This window comes from Protopterus annectens, chromosome 9.part0, assembly GCF_019279795.1.
Source record: "Protopterus annectens isolate FY-2018-M chromosome 9.part0, PAN1.0, whole genome shotgun sequence".
Taxonomy (NCBI): domain Eukaryota; kingdom Metazoa; phylum Chordata; order Ceratodontiformes; family Protopteridae; genus Protopterus; species Protopterus annectens.
This window is the reverse complement of record NC_056743.1, coordinates 288150831-288173931: the sequence shown is the minus strand read 5'-3', so window position 1 is coordinate 288173931 and position 23101 is coordinate 288150831. Positions and strand designations below refer to the sequence as shown.

The 23101-nt window shown below is 44.5% G+C and overlaps 1 protein-coding gene across 2 annotated transcripts in view; it reads left to right on the top strand.

Moving 5' to 3' along the window:
- Positions 1 to 23101, top strand: part of USH1C (USH1 protein network component harmonin) — a 3114702-nt gene that overhangs the window by 611094 nt on the left and 2480507 nt on the right. For both annotated transcript variants that reach the window (XM_044082874.1, XM_044082873.1), the window contains exon 3: positions 4768 to 4911. In XM_044082874.1, coding sequence (XP_043938809.1) covers positions 4768 to 4911 — 144 coding nt within the window. The remainder of the gene's footprint in view (positions 1 to 4767; positions 4912 to 23101) is intronic.

The window sequence follows — 23101 nt, the reverse complement described above, 5'->3', positions numbered from 1 at the left end:
GATTTTCTATCCACACTCTTCCAACCCCAAAAGGGTTCCCAGATCTACCTCCAAACCCGTGGGCAGAGGCGCAAAAGCAATTTCTTTCCCTGCTCTCTATAAGGGCAGTATAGCACGTTCCTGCAGAACAGAAAGGCCAAGGTTTCTACCACAGACTTTTTCTGCTACCCAGAAAAGAGGGTACCTGGTGCCCCATCCTTGATCTATCCATTCTGAACACCTTCGTGGTCATACCAAATTTCAAAATGCTCACCCTCCAGCAACTACTACTCATGCTCTCCAAGGATGCTTGGCTGGCCACCCTAGAGCTAAAAGAGGCCTACCTCCACATTCCTATCAGTTATTCATGCAGGAAATACCTATGTTTCAGGGAAAGATCTTTGCACTTTCAGTTCTCTGCACTTTCCTTTGGCTTATCTAGTGCTCCCAGAGTTTTCACAAAACATCTGGCTCTGGCCATTGCCTTTTGGAAACAAAGGAATATCCAAATTTACCCATACTTGGATAACTGCTTAATTCAGGCAAACAGACAGCAAAAGCTGCTCAAGCACCTGGCCTTTGTAAAGTTCCTACTGACCTCCCTAGGGTACGCTGTCAACGAAAAGAAATCCAAAGTGGTACCCACCCAAAGGATTATATTCCTAGGAGCAAGCCTGGACACCGCATCCCAGATGGCATTCCTTACACCAGAAAAGCAAACTTACCTGACAGCCTACTTCTCTCAACTAGCCACCAGACCCCTGTTATTTACAAGGAAAATCCTGCATGCTCTGGGGTTCATGGCATCTTGCATTCTCATTCCATATGCCAGACTGCATATGAGGAAACTTTAATGGTACCTAAAAAAGCCTTTGGTGTCAACACTGCCAAGACCTGGAAATGTATACCCATAATACCTTGCCTCAGGAAAGATTTTGTTTGGTGGGCAGCAGCATGCTACCACAACAAGGGACTCTTTTCTCACCAACCCCCACCGCCCTGACCCTCACCACAGATGCATCAGACTGTGGCTGGGGTGCACACCTGGACATCAGGTGCATACAGGACTAATGGAGCCCACAGCAAATCCATCTGCACATCAACCAAAAAGAGATGTTTGCTGCCCAGCATGCACTGACAGCTTTCAGGCCCCTTCTCTCCCCAGGGGCTCTCCTGATCAAAGCAGACAACACCACTGTAATGTGGTATATCAACAAGCAGGGAGGGACTCACTCCTACCCTCTGTGCAGGCTGGCCATGACCCTTTGGCACACAGCCTCTGCCATGCAACTACACTTGTTAGCATGATTCCTGTCAGGTTCTTTAAACTCTCTGGCAGATCACTTAAGCAAAAATCTTCCAGACCCACATGAGTGGCAGCTAGACAAAAGAACCTTTTCCCTAATAACTCAGAAATGGGGCGTCCTGAAGGTCAACCTCTTTGCCTCCCACACCAACCATCAGCTCAGCAAATTCTGCACCAGGGAGCATCACTGCATGGCTTGGAAAGTGGATGCCCTGTCCTTCCCTTGGGTCAGTCTATGCCTTTCCTCCAGTACCTCTCATTACTAGGGTCCTGCTCAAAATAAGGGAGGAAAAACCAAGGACAATTCTTATTGCACCAGACTGGCCTCGCCAGCACTGGTACCACACTGCTGGTGCAGCCTGTCCCACTGCCACCATGGCATCTCAGTCAGACCCCAACCCTCCTGATCCAGAGGGAAGGAGAATTCATGCATCCCCAATTGCAGACCCTCAATTTGGCAACTTGGCTTATTACCTAACCACTGATCAATCTACCAACCTCAGTAAACAGGTTTTAGATGTTATATGTGAGGCCAGATACCCTAGCACTAGAAAGTCTTATGCTGACAAATGGAAAAGGTTCGGCACCTGGATTCAGGCTAAGGGAGCCGATACTGCACAGCCCTCCCTCCCTCTCATCCTGGATTACCTAGCTGACCTGCTACACAATGGTCTCTCTTTTTCCTGTATTAAAATTCATGCTTCTGCTATCTCAGCTCATTTCCTCACTGAGCAGCCCCTTTTCTCACACCCTTTGATCAAACAATCCCTAAGAGGGGCTAGCAACTTGAGGCCACCCAGAAGAGCACCTACCCCAGCTTGGGACCTTAACTTTATGTTGGAAAAGCTCACTCTGCCCCCCCCCCCCTTTGAACCAGCTTCTTCAGCAGAGTTAAAATGTCTCTCCTAGAATACACCTTTTCTTTTGGCCATCACTTCAGCCAGAAGGGTCTCCGAGCTACAAGCACTCATGGCTGTGGAGCCCTTCATCATTTTCCATGCTGACAGGGTTTCCCTCAGGAGTAACCCGTCCTTCATGCCCAAAGTGGTGTTCAGTGTGGCTCTCAACCAATCCTTTCATTTGTCCACCCTTTTCTCTAAGCCACAGAACAAGGGGGAAAGGATCCTGCCCTCTCTAGATGTGCAAAGACAGCACAGATTCTATCTAGACAGGACTAAATCATTCAGAAAGTCTGATCAATTGCTGGTTAGCTTTGCTGCAGGGGCAGAAGGCAAAGCCATCTCCAAACAATTTCTAAGTGGATAGCACACTGCATCCATTTCTGTTACAAGCAACATGGAAAGCCTCCCCCTAAGGGGGTCAGGACTCACTCCACTAGAGCAGCCTCCACCTCTGTAGCTTTCCTCAGAGGAGTCCCTACCAGGGACATCCTGGAGGCTGCCACCTGGACATCTGTTCACACTTTCACCAAACATTACCACCGGCGTATCTTCTCCAAATCCAGGGCAGGCTTTGCCACTACCATCTTGCAGGGCATCCTAGCCAGCCTTTAGTCTCCTTGACTGCCTCCACTCTTTTCCTCAGCTTTGAGAATCAACCCAAATGTGATGACTGCAGCAGTGAAACACGAAGAACATAGTACAGTTGTGTACACTTACCATAAATGTAGGTGTTTGAGTGTATTCACTGTTGCATTCCTGGTTTCCCTCCCTCCATCCCCCTCTTCTCTCTCCTTACAAGGGACATTTTGGTATTTACTTTCAACTGGTGGGGTTCTTCCAGAATAACCTGGCTCACACTTGGAGGCTCCTGATAGGACAAGAAAAACGGATGTAATGGCATCTGCTACATTACTTTATACTACTGACGTCCTGACGTCAGTCCTGAAGCGACACTAACCAATGCAGAAATACTAAGCCTGTAGTATTCGGGCCGGCCGAGGGCTACCCTGGCAAGGATAACCCAAATGTGATGACTGCAACAGTGAATACACTCGAACATCTACATTTATGGTAAGTGTACACAACTGTACTTTCCTCCTAACACCTCCAACAGATGTTACAGTGCCAGGACATTGAGTGTGGATGTGTCATAAGAGTTGTACAAGTGTGTTTGTGCAGAATCATCTCTGATTACTGTAAATCACATATGTTATGTCAGAGACATGGAATTATTGGTGGTGGTATTCTGATGTTGCCCATGATTGTGTGCTTCTTTTACTGGTGGACATGAGCCTTTACCTGTGTCCCACTTGCTGGAGACCTCTGCTGAGATTATACTCCTATTCAGACAAATCAGTTTGCACAGCTTCACAATATGCTCCCTACCCCAGTTATATGTAAGATCCCTGATAGATGTCCTATGCATTGTTCATGCAAGGTTGCTCATCTCACACAGACATTTTCCCCCATTATGTCATCTTGTGTGACATTCACATAATACACATTTTCACTGTGCAGTCTGTACTGTACCTTATTAATATGTGACTGATATTTCTGCATCAACTGTCTTTTAGTGACATGCCCTCATCTGTTGTACATTATGTTGTTTTACCTGTTCTCTCTCCCTGTGCACATTCCTGCAATTCATCTTTTTGTCCCTACTCAATACACACTTTCTCTGTGTGTTATTTTACATGGCAATCCATGTACCCTTATAGTTCCTTTACACAACTTTGGTACAGAATGCCTGGAATGGGATTTCACAATACTCTTCACATTATGCAGTGCCCTGTATTGTGTTTTGACCATATACATAACTATCATAGCTCTCAGATGTACAGATTTTCACAGCATGTTGAGATTTTTGCCTTGTATCTTGTAGTATGTTCCTTGTAAAATGTGTGGTTTTATGCCACATCACTGGGATGATCTCAGGACTGAAGTCACTAAGTAATTACATACATTTGAATTTCAAAGTTCAGATCCTTCAGAAAATGTAACTTAACACAAACCTTGTTGTTCTAGCACATTCCTAAGTTTAAAAAGAGCAAATTTATAAAATCTGTCCATGTTTCTGGGTGATTGTCCCCCAGTTATGTTGGACTTTGTCCAGATTTCTTGCACTAAGAGGTTTGATAATTATATGTTAATACCTGGTGATCATTGTGGCATTTTACACAAACCCGCTAACCTACTGTGCTCCAACGTAAACATTTGCTGTCTGTGTTGCTTTACATGGTTTCCTGGCTGGCAATGCTGTTGTCAGCCATAAAACCACACTTGTTTACATTTAAACGTGGTGTGCGGCTTGAATATGTAATTAGCGATGCTATTCACTATGCATCCCAACTCACACATGTAAACTCTGTGTAGGTTTAATGCAACACCTTTTCAAGTTTGAGGTTGTTTGAGATGCAGTAATTAATAACCAGTTATGAAAAATATTAACCTAGTAGTCTTCAGTGTCTATTATCTCCTTAAAGGGTGCATTTATTGAAATTAATTGGACATGGAAATTGTTAACATTAAAAATATAATGTACTGTAATTAATAAATATATATTTTTTCTGCTTTGTGAAGGTCTATGAATTTACCAGTGCTTGTAGGAGATTTAAAGCTTGTGATTAATTCACCAAATCGTTTGCCACTGTTTGATGCTGTTCGACCATTGATCCCTCTTAAACATCAGGTGGAATATGATAATCTGACCCCTAAACGATCTAGGTATGTATACTACTTAAAAGTGTACGTGTTAAAAAAGAAAAAAAAATAGCATAAGCTTGTATTTGTATGTACATAATATGTGCATGTAGATGTATGTATATATGTATGTCTTTGTATTCACAGAGACTAATGTGCACATGTGCATGTAAACATGATTTCATTTGACAAATACTTTTAACTTAATCTGGAATTTCTCATATTTTTAAATACAGTAGGGAAGTAAGAAATTATAAATAGAGTCAGGTTTTTAGATGTTTCTTTAGAAAAGCAATGACATTCACAACCTTGGGCAGCATAGAGATAAGTGTCATGCATGAAAGTGCTAGAGAGGGTGATTGATAAATAAATACACAGAGCAGTGGAAAGCATGATGCGAGCTTAATTAATTAATTAATTAATTAATTAATTAATTAAGTATTTAAGTAATTAATTAATTAATTTGTCTTTCACTACCGGGAAGTTCCATCTGGGTAATGCCCATTTTCAGCAGAGGCCCAGAGAGAAAAGCTCCATTTGTTTACATTGCGTTACACTTAGTTCCAGTTAAACACAGAGCAGTTACATTTCTAGTTACATTTATACACATACAGTAGTTACATTTATACATTCTAAGATTTTACAGAGAGTAAAAGTGAAAGGGAAGGTCTACAAGAGGGTAGTGAGACCAGCTATGTTATACGGGTTGGAGACAGTGGCATTGACAAAAAGGCAGGAGTCATAGCTTGACGTGGCAGAGTTGAAGATGTTAAGATTTGCACTGGGTGTGATGAGGATGGACAGGATTAGGAATAAGTATATTAGAGGGTCAGCCCAGGTTGAAAGGTTTGGAGACAAAGCCAGAGAGGCAAGATTATGTTGGTTTGGACATGTGCTGAGGAGGGATGCAGAGTATATTGGGCAAAAGATGCTAAGGATGAAGCTGCCAGGTAACAGGAAAAGAGGAAGGCCCAAGATAAGGTTTATGGATGTGGTGAGAGAGGATATGCAGGTTGTTGGTGTGACAGAGCAAGATGCAGAGGACAGGAGGAAATGGAAACAGTTGATCTGCTGTGGCGACCCCTAATGGGAGCAGCCGAAAGAAGAAGAAGAAGTTACTAAAGAGAAAGCCCATGTGCAACTTAGTGGATTGTGCTGGCCGCAGTTGCATATAAAAAAATTGTTTTGTCATTTCAGTAAGAGGTTGAGAGTATTCTGTTTAAGGAGAATATTTGGAGAGTTTCTTATGGTGTGCACAAAGTCTTAACCTGGTGATGAGCATGTGCAGGACCAGGACTGGTTAAGATGTTTAAGCAGTGGTTTTAAACTTTTGAGTTTGTCAGAGAGTTTTATTTGTGTGGGGATACTATTCCAGACTTTAGCAATGAATTGGGAGTAGAGCGAGTTAACTGTAGCATTAGTTAACTTACTTGTGAGTGGAAAACATTTGTTACTAGAACAGAGGTCCCTTGCTGGACACTAGGGCAGTGATAAGTTTTATGTTTTTTGTTAAGATGAACTGTTTGGATTCAGGTCAGGATGCAGCACAACCATCATGGTGCTTGCAGTGAGACATATAGTGGAGATGAAACTAGAGACGGGCATTTTTTGACTTCGAGAAGAAGTTAGAAATGGAGAAAGCATATGACAGGGTCCTAAGAAAGCTGATTTGGGCAGTCCTGTGATGGTTCAAAGTCTCTGGAACTATAGTCAAATTAGTACAGGTTATGCAGAAGGACCCAGTGACACAAGTGCAGACAATGTTCAGAATCGCAGAGGGGTTCCCATTGGAAATGGATGTGCTTCAGGATTTAGCTCTAAGCCTACTGCTGTTTATGTTGGTGATGGACTACATTTGCAAACAGGAAGGGAAGAGATCAAATGTATACTGATGATGTGACATTACAAGTAGACTCTGAACATGAGTTCAGCAAATATTAGGAGAATGGAATGTAAAACTGAAGGCACGTGATCTGAAATTGAGTACAGACAAGACAGTTGTCATGGCAGGAAATGGGGGAAATCCGAAGAAGCTGGAAATTGAGATAGAAAGGAAAATAGTGGAATATGTTAACAGCTTCAAGTATCTAGTATGGGAGGATGAGCAGAAGGGAAGTCTTGAGTGAAGAAGTCAAAACTAGAATCAGAAGAGTTGCAGCAACCTGCCACAGGATGTCAGGGTAATTTCTGACAGAAGAATGCTTACCGTGTTGAAAAGTAAGGTGTAAAAACAGTGGTGCAGCCAGGAATTCTGAAAGTGCTGTTAGGAATTATATGAGAAGGGGAGGTCAGAGAGGCAGGAAAGGGAAGGTCAGAGAGGCAGGAAAGGGAAGAAAAGGAGGCATGCTAGAAGGGTGGGAGTGGCCTAGCCTAAGGGAACTGGAGACTAGTAGGGTTACCACCTGTCCCACTTTGCGAGGGACAGTCCCTCTTTGGGCAGTTGTGTCCTGACCAAAAATATTAAAAATGGCAAATGTCCTGAGATTGTAGGACATAACTATGTCCCATATTTCATGTAATAGTTGCATAAAATAGTTATTTCTGTATATAAAATACCTAAATGTTACAAGAAACAGAATAAGCAACTAAACTGCTACAAGAATAAGCTTTCATTTAGGCAAAAAAGTTAAGTTCTATCCTTTGTACTGACTGTGGGTATGTGTCTGCCTGTAAAATCTGAAGTGTGTCCTGAAAATGTCCCACTTTGGCCATTTGAAAAGGTGGCAACCCTAGAGACTAGTGATTGACAGGAATTGGGGAATTAAATAAAAAAAAGAGAAGTGTTAGCTGCCTGGAGCAAAATTGCTAAATCGGAAATCGGCGGGAAGTTATGGGCAACCAACTGAACTGTGGAAGATTCTGAAGGAAGGGTTTGTAGGTAGATGGCTGGAATTGTTTATTGCAATTTTAGAAGGTGGACCAAATCCAGACTCTTAGAAAGAGGTAATAATCTTGTTAATACATAAGGAAGGGAAAGACCATAGATGGCATGGCTCCTATACACTTATTTATATGTTAAACCATGTTTGTAAGTGCTTCATGTTAATCCATGCCAACTAGGCAGGAAAAATTTTACCAAGATTAGTACATGGGAACCAGGCAAAATTTGTTGCTGTAAGAAAGAGTTAGATAATTTTGATAGGACTCTTCTTCTGGTGCAGGATGCACATGAAAAGGAGAATGAGCTGGCATTAAGAGTCATTAGATGCAGAAGAAGGATGTGACAGAGTAGATTGGGGATTTTTATCAGAGACGGTTAGCAGCAGGGGGTTTCTGACTAAGTGGATGGAAATGATAAAGAAAATGTATAAAGGAGCTAAAGCTAAGGTGAAAGTAAGGCCCTGGATTTCAAGTTGTATACAAATAAAGAGAGGAGCTGGGCAGGGTTATTCCCCTCTTTCCTTTGTTTTATTTTTCATTGTATATAAGGCTGTTGGCAGAGATTATTAGAAGGTCTGCAATAAAAGGATATAAATGCCTGGACAAAGAAAGGTTTTCTGCAGATGATATTTTAATAACGTTATCAAGGTGTAGAAAAAACTTGGGGAAAGTTATGAGATATTATAGAAAGGTATGGGGACAATTCAGGTTGCAAGATTAATCAGGAAAAACTAAGAATCTGATGTTGTAAATCTTCATTCATTCTTGACTGATGGGTTCAGTTCAAACCTTTCGGAACCGACTTGGCTGTTATTCATAGCTTGCACCAGCCAAAACTTCTCGAGCTAAGGCTCTACCCACAACACCCCTCTTCCCATTACCTTAGATCTTGTTTGCCGCTCTGAAAATTGGATGCGTCAACCAATACTCTCAGCTAAGTGCTTATTCGGTTCTTTATTTCGTGCTTTTTTAGCGTTTTTTTTTTTTTGGCTTTAAGTTACTTGCATTTCCTCTCTGATAGTCTCGCCTTTCTTTGTGAGTGTTTGACTGTTTTTTGCTGTATTCTCCCCACCCCCTTTACCGTACTGTAATCCTAGTTTACCATTGTTGGTAAAACAGGCCTTCCCTCCCTTTCTCCTTTTTACTGTCGGTAATCTTTGGATACCATTGTTGGTATCTTTCTTCCTTTCACTCTTATTACCCTTTGGGTATTTCTGGAATACCATTGCTGGTAGATCTTAACCTAAAAAAAGGCCTTTTTTTATTTTCTTTCTCCTTTATGCCTGTTTACGTGTATGTGTGTGTGTGTGTGTGTGTGTGTGTGAACTCGATATGGCAGAGAAACAAAAAGGGACATCCGGTTTCAAGCAGTGTCAGGACTGTGGCAGAAAAATGCCCAATTCAAATGGGCATCTGTCTTGCATATGCTGTTTGGGTGATCCACATATGGACATTACATGTATAATTTGTCTGGGCTTTAGTGCCCATACTTTAGTGGAGAGACGTAACAAACTCATCCTGAAAGGCTTGTTGAAATGTTCTTTTAGTGAAGTCCTCTCTAAGACAGAGTCTTCTAATTCTCAAAGCCAGACACAAAAAATAAAAACCATTCTGTGCTGACCTCACCATCGACACATGAGGTAAAGTCTCATAAACCGCAGGTTCCATCTGCCTCCACGGAACCGAAAGCCAGAGTACCTAAACTGACAGAATCAGCACCGACTTCAATACTGACTGTTATGGAACCAAAACAGATTACCTCAGCACCGACTACTGTTTCGGTGCCTAAGACCTCTTCGGTACAGACAGTAGTTTCTGCAACAGCATCACGTTCTTTTCATTCGGTATCGGCTTCTTCTTCTGCACAGCAACCAATGGTGCCTAAAGTTGAACTAATAATACTTCCCAGGACTAGATATTTCCCTTCTGTGGACCCATTTTTGGGTCAATTCCCCAGCCCCTTTGTGGACAGGCCAGAGTCCTCTTCAGGAATGTTGATCCGTTCTTCCAGGAGTTTATCTGAATTGGATGTAGTTAGATTGGTAGACCAGCTTTTGGCAACCAGGGGTATTCCCACAGCTTAGCAGACCTCTCTTCTTCCCAGAGCAGAGGCTTACTCTCCAAGGACTCCACTAGTTTATCCCCCTTCAACCTCCTTTCAAGGGTTGGAGCCCTCCACTTTGACGTTCCTGGTACCAGCTACCTCGGTGCTGATGGTGGAACTCACCTAGGCGCCGGGGTCATCTCTGTTGTCTTTGGCTCCTTCAAATTCATTTGCATACCCAGGCCCATGGCTCGGCTGTCAGTTCTGGGACCTTTAGTATAGATGTCCTTCAAGGATGCATCTGCAGTCATCACATATGGGTTGTCCTGCCTCAGGCAGCCCTTCGGTCGGCCGGATTCCAAAGTCTGGGTCTGGCCTCGGCTGATGTCGCACTTTCCCTGACGTCAGAGCGTCTGGGGTATAAAAGCATCAGCCGACGCCATTTTCCTCAGTCTTTCTTGCCGCGTGGTGCCCGAAGCAGAAGCAGTTCGCAAGTGCCGGTCGGCCAGCTCCTGTGATTCAGCTACCAAGACTTGGAAAAAGCTAAGTACCCCGTTGGGGACTCTTTCTTGCCTCAGCCGATGTCAGATAAAGTTAATAATTGTTTAACTTGTGGGAAACAAATACCTCATAAGGATTTCCACTCTTACTGCCTCCCCTGCCTAGGCCCAGACCACGACATCTCGGCCTGTTCAGCCTGTGCTTCCTTCAACCGACGAACTCTTAGACGTCGGTCGGAGTTTGCAGAGGAATTCTTTGGGGCTAGTTTTGCTTACAAGATGCCGTCGGAGACTCTGACTTCGCATTTAGTTAAGAAACAGAAGGACAAGGACCGACACACACGGGCCGCGGTTTTGGCTGAAACCACGGTCAGGCCTACCGCGAGTGTCTCGGCTGAAACCGAGTCCTTGGTACATGTTCTTCATCCCACATTGCTGCAGTCCTAACACTTGGGTAGTCCGCTGTCCCTCGGTCGGCCCGAATATCAGAGTATAAGGCTGACGTCGGTCAAGGCGCATTTGACTGACATCAGAACGTCAGGGTACAAATGCGCATGACCGACGTCATATCCTCAGTCTTTTTTGCCGCATGGTCCGATGCAGAAGCAGTGTTGCAAGTGCCGTTCAGCGTTCTGAAATTTTTCAAATTCGGAGTTTCAGACCGAAGTCAGAGTTGGTTAAGTACCCCGTTGGGGAATATTTTGGTTTTTTCTTGCCTCAGTGGTTTACCGGATGTCAGAAAAAGTGAATAATTGTATTTCTTGTGGGAAACAGATACCGCATAGGGATTACCATATTTTGTGTATACCTTGTTTAGGACCTGAGCACGACGTTGTTGGTTGCCGCTTTTGTGCTAGGTTTAATAAACGCACTATAAAGCGGAGGTTGGATTGTGCTAGGTTGGTCTTTGGGAAGCGGTGTAATTACAAAATGCCGTCGGATGCTCCGACGCCGGCTTCCTCTAAGAAGCGCAAGGACAAGGCAGGTAAATCTAGGTTAGAGGAGTCGTCCGAACCGGACGTCAGTTCTTTAGAGGCGTCAGTGGAACCGGTGGTTCCGACGGAGGCCTCTCTGGAGTCCCAGGGAGAACCTTTGATTTTACAGGATGTGGCCTCCCAGGAGGCAGGGCAGGCTGTAGGGGCTTCTCAAGTAACTGTACTCCCCTCCCTTCCTAAGGGGCCTAGGCCCTCCCTTTCTGCTTCCAAGGCTTCTCCTAGAGGCAGGTCTAGTTTAGCTTCTGTGGGTGTCGCTCCCAGTTCTTCGGGTGCTGTACCCAAGAAGCACATGCTCAAAATGGCAGAGGATTTAATTACTTTAATTAGAGGCTCTATGCCCCCTCCTGAAAAAAGGCCTAGGATGGAACCTGTGTTGGGGGATTATGAGCAGGCTTCGGATGTGTCTGAGTCTTCGGCTGAAGACTTGCAGGAGTATTCTCATTATTCTGATTCTGATGTGGATGATTCTACTCCTTCTGCTTCTCCTCCTGAGGATTTTTCTTTTTCAGAGACCCTTCACTCCATGAGAGAGCATTTTAAATGGGAAGGTCAGGATTTCTCTGATTCCAGGAAAAGGCTTAGGGAATTTTTGTTTTTACCCCAGCATAGGCCTTTGGCTATACCTCCTGTTTTGAATGTGGTAGAAGATGTGTTTGCAGAGGCTTCTCTTAATCCTGATTCTTTGCCTCCTGCTCCTGTTAAGCCAGATAGGTATTACAGGGTGCCTGAAGCTAATAAGTATCTTTTTAAAAGTCCTAGGGCAGACCCAGAAACTATTAGCCAGGGGCCTAAGGGTGTTAAGGCTTCTGTTGTCAAGAATCCGGTTCCTGCAGATAAAGAGGCCAGGGCCTTGGATAGATGGGGAAAGAAAGTTTATACTTCTTCCACTCTAGCCATGAGAGCTTTGAATTGCCAGTTTCACATGTTGAAATATCAAAATTATCTCCTTTCTCAGTTGAAATCTAAGGTTGATGCTCTGGCGGAAGGTATTGACTGTAAAGAGTTACAAGATTTGGTGCATGTTTCTGAACAGGTGGGTAAGCATTCTTTACAATGTGGTTTTGATGCTGTACAGGCCTCGTCTAGGGTGGCTGCCACTGGGTCAGTTCTTCGCAGGCATGCCTGGCTGAGGGATCAAAATTTATCTGACCATGTGAAAACTAGAATTTTGGATGCCCCTTTGCAATCTGATGTCCTGTTTGGTTCTCCTGTTGAGGCAGTTTTAAAGAAAATGGAAGACAAGGCTAAGTCTATGCAGACTGTTAAAGATTTTTTGCAGGTTCAGCCTCCAAAGTTTAGTAGAAATTGGCCTACTAAAGGGTGGACGTATCCTTCTTATGATTCCCAGTCTAGGGGTAGATCTAGACGTGGCAGGGGCAGAGGTCAGGGCTCTTTCAGGCCTAGAACAGGGAGATCTCCTGCACAGTCTGCAAGTGAGGGCAGGGGTCAGTCCTTTCGTAAACAGACCCAATGACCTACCTTTTCAGCTGCCAGATTCTTCTCGCCTGGCAGCACCTTTGGGAGGAAGGTTGGCACTTTTCAAAGAAAATTGGAGTTTGATTACCCAGGACAAATGGGTACTGGATATCATACATCACGGTTACAGGTTTTATTTCCATACCTTGCCTCCTTTCAAAGGCATGCCAGACATTCCTCCTCAACAAAGAATAGAGGCTCACAAGCAAATTTCACTGTTACTCCAAATAGGGGCCATACAGCCGGTTCCTATGCCAGAAAGGGGCCTAGGATTTTATTCTCGCCTGTTCCTAGTCCCAAAGAAGGGGAACACATGGAGACCAATTTTGGATTTATCTGTCCTCAATACTTATCTGGACATTCCCAAGTTCAAAATGTTGACGTTGCAGCAGCTTTTACCTCTGCTGGGCAAAGATCATTGGATGGTAACTTTGGATCTCAAGGAGGCTTACCTTCATGTTCCTATCAGACTAAAGTGCAGGAAGTATCTGCGTTTTCGAGCTGGGACTTCTCACTATCAGTTCTCTGCATTGCCCTTTGGCTTATCTACTGCGCCCAGAGTGTTCATGAAAGTTCTGGCTCCAGTGATAGCTTTCTTCAGGCTAAAAGGAATACAGATCTATCCTTATTTGGACGACTGCCTGATTCTGGCTCAAGGAAGGGAAGAGCTTCTTCATCATTTGGAATATGTGATAGCAGTGCTAAGATGCCTGGGGTATTCTGTGAACGAAATAAAGTCCAGTCTAGTACCCTCTCAAGACATGTGCTTTCTGGGTGTGAGACTGAATACAGCATCCCAGATGGCCTTTTTAACCCCGGACAAACAAAAGAATCTATCCCTTTACTTTCTTCAGCTATCTCATCAGTCCGGGCTGACTGCAAGGACAGTCCTTCAAGCCTTAGGGTTCATGGCATCTTGTATTCTGGTGCTTCCCAATGCCAAACTGCATATGAGGAAGCTACAATGGTATCTCAAAAATGTATGGACACAGCACTGCCAGGATCTGGACACTGTCATTCAAATAATACCTTGCATTCAGAAGGAATTTTTATGGTGGGCTCAGGAATGTCACCTAAACAAGGGACTCTCTGTGACCCGGCCAGAGGCGAGTCAGATTTTAACAACAGATGCCTCAGACATAGCTTGGGGAGCTCATCTAAATGGAAAGTGGATACAAGACAAGTGGCCTGCCAGACTACTACATCTACATATCAACATGAAGGAGATGTTAGCAGTCCAGTTTGCATTAGTAGCTTTCAAGGATTTACTTATTCCAGGGCAGGTGTTGATTCTAACAGACAACACAACTGTCATGTGGTACATCAACAAGCAAGGGGGAACACATTCTTATCCTCTATGCAGGCAAGCAATGATTTTGTGGGAGACTGCTCTCAGTTTACAACTAAATCTTCAGGCAAGGTTTCTGCCGGGAGCACAGAACTCCTTAGCAGACGTGTTAAGCAGACAAATCATGGATCCCCACGAGTGGAAACTGGATCTTCATGTATTTCAGAAATTGACAGTGTCCTGGGGAACTCCAGACATAGATCTGTTCGCTTCTCCTCTAAACCACCAGCTGCCAAGGTTTTGCACAAAGCGGTTTCATCCCACAGCTTGGAAAGTGGATGCTCTTTCTTTCAGTTGGAAAAATCTTCATGTGTATGCCTTTCCACCTCTGCCTCTCCTCCCAAAGGTACTCCTGAAGGCCAGACAGGACAAGCCAAGGATGATTTTGATAGCTCCAGATTGGCCTCGACAGCACTGGTACCCACTACTGAGAAGTCTAGTACGGAAGCCTCCATGGCCTTTGCCTTTGATTCCACATCTGTTGTCCCAGGAGGACAGTCATTTGATCAATGTCAAACTTCACTCTCTTCACCTAACAGCATGGCATATTCTGTTATAAAACATAAAGGGTCTCAACTTCCACAACAAGTTTTGAGTGTGATTTTGGAAGCCAGAAGGCCTAGTACAAGGAAAGTGTACGCAGATAAATGGAAGAGATTTTTATTTTGGAGTGCAGCTAAGGATTTGGATGTTTCTGAGCCTGATTTAAGTGTGGCTCTGCAATATCTTACTGAGTTATTGGACAAAGGTTTGTCCTTCTCTTCTATTAAGATTCATGCTGCAGCAATTTCAGCTCACTACGATTGTGACCCTCCTTTGTTTTCTCATCCTTTATTCAAGCAATTTCTTAGAGGGGCAAAGAATATAAGACCCCCACGAAGAGCTCCTACTCCTGCTTGGGATCTCAATTTTGTGTTGGAGAAACTCACTCTACAACCTTTTGAGCCTGCAGCTACTGCTGAGTTGAAATATTTGTCATGGAAAATTGCTTTTTTGTTGGCCATTACCTCTGCAAGAAGGGTTTCTGAATTGCAGGCCCTTATGGCAGTTGAGCCTTTCTTAATTTTCCACAAGGATAGGGTATCTTTACGTACTAATCCTTCCTTTATGCCTAAAGTGGTTTCTAGTGTGGCTTTAAACCAAACTATTCATTTGCCTACTTTTTATGCAAATCCCCAAACTAAAGGGGAAAAGATTTTGCACACTTTAGATGTACACAGGCAGTTGCGATATTATTTGGACAGAACTAAAGGGTTCAGACAATCTCAGCAGTTATTAGTTTCTTTTGCTTTGTGCTCTCAGGGCAAGCCCGTGTCGAAACAAACTATTTCTAAGTGGATTGGATTTTGCATTGCTTTCTGTTATTCCCATCATAGCAAACAGATTCCAGCTGGGATTAGACCTCATTCCACTAGGGCTACTGCCACTTCAACAGCTTTTTTGAGGGGGGTGGCTACTAAGGATATTTTGGAGGCAGCCACTTGGAGTTCAGTGCATACTTTCTCTAGGCATTACCACCTTCCATTGTATTCTAAATCCAGGGCTGGTTTTGCCACTGCAGTGTTGCAGGGCATTTTGGCAGCTCCTGCTTCATTATAATTTAGCCATCCTCCCTTACCTCTGCTTTGGGATTCTACCCAAGTGTTAGGACTGCAGCAATGTGGGATGAAGAACATAGTACAGTTTTGTACCTACCATAAATGTAGATGTTCGAAGATCCACATTGCTGCAGTCCAATTTACCCTCCCTCCTTCCCCTCTGCTGTTTGAGGTGGTTGTGTGGGTTGGGTTATCCATCTGAGGTACATGGCATTTTGTATATATTGTATATATTATACATATTTTTGGTGTTAGGCTAGTTGGTTGTTTAGTTGTGGTTTTTGGGTTTTGACCTTTCTTTTTAGGGTCTTCTGACATCTGGGGCAAGAAAAGACTGAGGATATGACGTCGGTCATGCGCATTTGTACCCTGACGTTCTGATGTCAGTCAAATGCGCCTTGACCGACGTCAGCCTTATACTCTGATATTCGGGCCGACCGAGGGACAGCGGACTACCCAAGTGTTAGGACTGCAGCAATGTGGATCTTCGAACATCTACATTTATGGTAGGTACAAAACTGTACTTTCCGATTACCGAAACCGCGCAACTGACTACCTCGGCCCCTGAGGCCCCGGCCGAGTCGGTTATTGAATTACCTACTGAAACTGGTGTCCAGGAACCTTCCGACACCATTCCTTTAGACAAATCTACTCCTGCACGTGGTGCAGCCAGACCTCCTGCATCCATGTCCATTAAGGCTTTCTCTAGGGCTAAAGCTGCTAAAATTTCTAAAGCTTTGCCTCCCAAGGTTACCTCTCAAAGACCCTCTACTAACTCACAGATTCTTAGCTTAGCAGAGGATCTTATCTCCTTAATTAGAGGTTCTCAACCTCATCCGGACAGGGGCTCGCAACCACCTCCAGGCAAAAGGCCCAGGGTTGAGCCCTCTGACCCCCACTCCTCAGATGAGTCCTCTGATGGCTCTACTCTTGTCAGACCACCAGGAGGAGGCTTATTCAGCCTACGAGGATTCTGATGCTGAAGAATCTATTCCCTCGGCCTTCCCTCCTGAAGAGTTTTCCTTTGGAGAGACATTACACTCTGTGAGAGAACATTTTCAATGGCAGGGTCAGGAATTCTCTGATTCTAGAAAGAGATTAAGGACCTTTCTACATTTACCTCAGCATAGGCCTTTAGCTATACCTCCTGTTTTGAATGTCATTGATGATGTGTACTCTGCTAGTTCAACCCCTGACTCTCTCCCTCCGGCTCCTGCCAAACCTGATAGGTACTACAGGGTCCCGGACTCACATCTACACCTGTACAAGGCCCACTCTGCTGATCCAGAAACTATTTCCCAGGGCCCAAAAGGGGTTGCAGCTGCCACTGCTAGAAATCCTCTACCCTCTGAAAGGGAGTCCAGAGCTTTAGAGAGATGGGGTAAGAAAGTGTATACTTCTGCAACTCTTTCCATGAGGGCATTAAATTGTCAGTTTCATATGATACAGTACCAAGAGTATTTGTTAGATGAATTGCATAAGAAACTGTCTTCATCTGAACCCCTGGATCGCAAATTCCTTCAGGATCTGGTACATAACTCCCAGCAGGTTAGTAACCATTTCTTGCAGTGTGGTTATGATGCATTGGAAGCTTCATGTAGGTCAGCTATGACAGGTGCAGTCATACGTAGGCATGCCAGGCTGAAGGAACAATCTCTGCCAGACCATGTTAAAAGCTAAGCTTTTGGATGCTCCTATGGAAAAGCAAAAATTATTTGGTTCCACGGCTCAAGAGGTCTTAAAGAAATTTGAAGAAAAGGCAAAATCTGTGCAAACAGTCAAAGACTTTCTGCAAGTCCAACCACCGAGATTCAGCAGAAATTGGCCTACTAAGAATTGGTCCTTTCCGGACTCAGACAGATCTCAGAGAGGCAGGAATAGGCGTGCCAGAGGTAGAGGGCAAGCTAGAGGCTCCTACAGAGGCCGTCAATGGCAGCCTCCCAACCAGAGAGGTGGTGCAGGAACTACAACTGCTACACCAGGACAGACTCAATGACTTTGTTTTGACTCCACCGACCAGGGCTCAATTAGAAGCACCTTTGGGCGGAAAGCTTTCTTTATTTTCAAAAAATTGGCACAGCATTACAAGGGACACATGGACACTGCAAATAATAGACAAAGGATACAGGTTCCATTTCCACACATTGCCAAAAAGAAAAGGCATGCCAGACCTGCCACCAAATCAGAGGGCAGAAGCTTTGAAACAAATTTCCAACTTAATACAAATGAAAGCTATAGAAAAGGATCCTCTTTCAGAACAAGGCCAAGGATTTTACTCCAGATTATTACTTGTTCCAAGAAAAGAAAATCAATGGAGGCCTATTCTCGACTTGTCCGCACTGAATACTTATCTCATTGGGCCAAAATTCAAAATGCTGACTCTACAGCAACTCCTTCCCATGCTGGGCAAGGGGTCTTGGCTGGTGACTCTAGACCTCAAGGAGGCATACCTGCATGTCCCTATCAGACAAGGTTGCAGAAGACACCTCAGATTTCTTGCAGGGTCAGAGCATTATCAATTCTCAGCATTGCCCTTTGGCTTATCTACTGCGCCCAGAGTATTCACGAAATGCCTTGCATCAGTAATTGCACATTGCAGACTTCAGGGGATTCAAATTTACCCATATCTGGACGACTGCCTTATACAAGCGGACAGCAAACAAACTTTGTTAAAGGACTTGGATTATGCCATCCACCTACTGCAGGCCTTGGGATATACAGTCAACATCCACAAATCAAGACTTGTTCCATCCCAAAGAATAACTTTTCTGGGTGCGGATCTAGACACAACCACCCAAATGGCCTTTCTCACAGAAAAAAAACAAAAACAACTACCGGATTACTTCAAGAATCTGACAAGACAAACTCAGCTGACTGCAAGGAAAATCCTTCAGGCCCTGGGTTACAGGGCATCTTGCATTCTTCTGATTCCACAAGCAAGGCTGCATATGAGAAAATTACAATGGTACCTAAGGAGTTTATGGACTCAGCACAGTCACAGTTTAGAAACTTTGATCCCACTCATTCCATGCCTCCAAAAGGAATTTCTGTGGTGGGCTCAAGCCTGCCAGTCGAACAGTGGCTTGCCCTACAGCAAGCCAAGAGCCAACCAAACCATCACTACGACGCTTCAGACCAGGGTTGGGGAGCACACATGGAGGGCAGATGTATCCAAGGGCTATGGTCACAAAGGGAGCTACGCATGCACATAAACCAAAAGGAAATGCTGGCAGTGATACATGCAATCGAGGCCTTCAAACTTTTTCTTCATCAAGGCCACCTACTCATAAGGACAGACAACACCACAGTTATGTGGTACATAAACAAGCAAGGAGGCACCCATTCCTACCCTCTTTGCAGACTGGCAATGAATCTATGGGAACTTTCCTTGAAACTCAATATACAGCTGCAGTCCCAGTTTGTGCCAGGGAAAGACAATATACTGGCAGACAGCTTAAGCAGAAATATCATGGATGCACACGAATGGATGCTGCACCCAGACATCTTCTTACTCATAACACAATCATAGGGAAGGCCGGAAGTAGATCTGTTCGCCTCCCCCCACAATCATCAACTGAAGAAATTCTGCTCAAGGACATACCACCCACAAGCATGGAAAGTGGACGCTCTCTTTCAGCTGGAAAGCTCTAACAGTGTATGCTTTTCCACCTCTCCCATTAATGACCAAGTTCTTACTGAAGATCAGAACAGAGCAGCCCAGAGTGATTCTGATAGCTCCAAACTGGCCAAGACAGCACTGGTACCCACTGTTAAAGAGCATGTCACATACAAAACCGTGGCCTCTCCCCCTATGGCCACTTCTACTGACACAGCACAATTTCAAGACTCTGCATGCCAACCTGAAAACCTTGCAACTAACTGCCTGGAAAATACCTTGACTCCTCCTCAGGATAAGCTATCCCAGAGAGTGAAGGATATTATTATGGAAGCTCGCCAGCCTTCCACAAGGAAGGCTTATTCAGCAAAATGGAAAAGATTTCACATTTGGAGCACAACAAAGGGCCTAGATGCGACAGTGATGAACATGGCACATATACTGGAATATTTGGCAGAATTGTTCCACAACGGTCTGTCTTACTCTTCCATTAAGATACATGCCTCAGCAATTTCAGCAGAATACAGTGTTGATCCACCTGTCCTCTCTCATCCCAGACAGTTTCTAAGAGGAATCAAAAACATCAATCCTCCAAGGAAACCACCTCTGCCTACTTGGGACCTTAACTTCGTGTTGGAAAAACTAACACTTCCTCCCTTTGAACCAGCAGCATCTGCAGATCTACAGTTTCTGTCTTGGAAAACTGCCTTCCTTCTGGCCATAACCTTATCAAGAAGAGTATCTGAGTTACAAACTCTAATGGCAGTGCAGCCATTTCTTATTTTTCATCAGGACAGAGTTTCATTGAGAACCAATCCTACATTTATGCCAAAGGTGGTATCCAGGGTATCTTTGAACCAAGCTATTCACTTGCCTACCTTCTTCCCACAACCACAAAATAAAGGGGAGAAGCTTCTGCACACCCTGGACATACACAGACAGTTGCGCTACTACTTGGACAGAACTAAAAGTTACAGAAAGACTGATCAGCTGTTTGTAGCATATGCTGCTGGGGCACAAGGAAAAGCAATTTCCAAACAGACAATTTCAAAATGGATAGGAAATTGCATTCATTTTTGTTACTCCTTTCATGGAAAAACTGTGCCAGCTAACATTAGACCTCATTCCACGAGAGCCACAGCCACCTCCACAGCCTTCCTAAGAGGGGTGGCTACCAAGGACATTTTAAAAGCTGCTACATGGAGCTCCGTGCATACATTTGCCAAGCATTACAATTTACCTTTATATTCCAGATCCAGAGCAGGTTTTGCTACGGCAGTCCTGCAGGGTATTTTAGCTACACCATCCTTTACTTAGTACCTCCACCCCCAGTTTGACTATGGTATTCTACCCATATGTGATGACTGCAGATGCATCCTTGAAGGACATAGTACAGTTTTGTACCTACCATAAATGTAGATGTCCGATAGGTATGCATCTGCAGTCAGGTTTACCCTCCCTCCTTCCCCTCTGTGGTATTTTTCGGGTGCTTACCCCTTTTATAGTGGTATTTCTTGGGTACTTACCCCTCTTATAGCTAGCTGGGGGGATCTATTATGGTGTATTTGTTTTTATAATACTGTGCATGTTTGGATTTGTTTTTAAAATACATCTCTCCAAATTTTAGCCTTCCTTAGAGGGCACCTGGCATCTGGGGCAAGAAAAACTGAGGAAAATGGCGTCGGCTGATGCTTTTATACCCCAGACGCTCTGACGTCGGGGAAAGTGCGACATCAGCCGAGGCCAGACCCAGACTTTGGAATCCGGCCGACCGAAGGGCTGCCTGAGGCAGGACAACCCATATGTGATGACTGCAGATGCATACCTATCGGACATCTACATTTATGGTAGGTACAAAACTGTACTTTCTGGTTGTTCCTGCATCTCCATCTTTGACTTTCGGGACCTTGGCGGTTTCAAGCTCTCCCCCAGCTCCTGCTCTGGATGATGGCTCATTGGATCAGGGTGTAACCCCGGTTTCGAGGTTGTCTTTCTCTGTTCCAGGCTGCCATTCCTTATCAGATGGGCCTGCCTTCCAGATTATGGAGAGAGCTTTGGCCTCAACAGGCTCTCTGCTGGCGCCTTCCTGGTCGGAGTGCCATATTTTTGTAATCTCTGGTCTGCAGCTGTCACACACTACTACGTCTAGACAGTGGGCACAAGAGCTACAAGACACCCCTGTTCAGATTCTCCCCTCTTTAGAGTCTTCTTCAGAATTTCCCCTTGAAGAGCCACCCTGTAAGAGTAAGCGCAGGAGGAAGCACTTTGATTTTCCAGAAGAATCCGTTACCGATGACACAGATTACGATGAAGATGGAAGCCCCCCCCCCGGTCACCCCTGAAGATGTCTCTTTTGGAGACATCCTAGAAATACTGAAACAGAGGGTGATTGGAACCCATCTTCTGAGGAATATGTGTTCTTGCAAGCTTTTCGTGGACACCCATCTACTTTCTGGGTGACCCCACTTGCTGGTAATCTAATTAAGCTGATTGTTTAGTGGGCATGGAAGGCTCCTGATTCCATAGAGCACATTCCTCAGAGGCCAGATAAAATCTTAACTTCCCAGGAAGATCAGCCCCATTGGACTAGCAGTGGATGTCATGGTGGTGGTGGCAGCCACCAAAAAGGAACTCACCGAGGAGAGTTCTACTGTCCATTCCCCTAACCAAGAGTCTAGGATTATGGACAGATTTGGGAAGGGGGTTTTTGCATCATCGATCTTCGCTATTCGGTCCTTGAACTTCTTGGCACATTTTACTAGACCCCAAATGTATCTGATAACTGAGCTTTCAGACACCCTTGCAGGAGCTGTATCTGACATGGTTCGGGACAAAGTTGCTGATCAGCTTGCCACCTTGAAGTCTATTTCAAACTCATCCATGCGGTTCATCACCCTTGCAGCCAAAGGGACGTCTAGGTCAGCGGGTACAGGCATTGCCATAAGGCGACACACCTGGATGCACTTGTGTGACTTCGTGGAACCCTTCAAATCTTCCTTCATCAATGATTTGGTTGACGGCTCCTGTTTGTTTGGCCCAAATGTTAGAGACACGCTAGCCAGGTGTGAGATGGTTGGAAGACCCTTTCTGCTGTGGGGGTTCATTTTTCCACTCCTCATCGATGTTATTCTTGGAATAAGAGGAGTGGGGATATGTGGTTCAAAAAATCCCAAGGGCCTTTTCGCGACACATGTGGTGAGTACTCCCCCTGGGGCATAGGGAGGAACTCTACTGGAAGAAGTCCTCCCTGTGCCAGAGGGGGTCCACATAATTGGGGCTCCAGAGATTCCTTCTCTGGACAACTTACCAACGTTCCTGAAATGAGACCTGATTGCTTACCTCTGAAAGCAGTCGAGAAGATTTTCACTGCACCAATCAACCTGGCTTACAAAAAATTCAGATACCTGGGTGCAAAAATTATCACCAGAGGTTACCATATTCCATTCAGTTTCGTTCCAGGACTTCAAAAGCGAATCCCAGATGTTCCACCCAGTTAGAGGGATCTAGCAACAATAGAAATCCAAAAGCTGCTTCTAAAAAGAGTCATCCAGGAAGTCCCACCAGACCAAATAGGATCCGGATTTTACTCAAGATTCTTTTTAGTGCCAAAAACGACAAGGGACTGGAGGCCAATTCTGGAGCTCAGCTTATTGAACAGATTTGTACAACAGACAAAATTCCAGATGGTCACAGTTCTGTCCATCCTCCCCTTTCTGGAGAAGGATGATTGGATGTGCTCTATAGATCTTCAGGATGC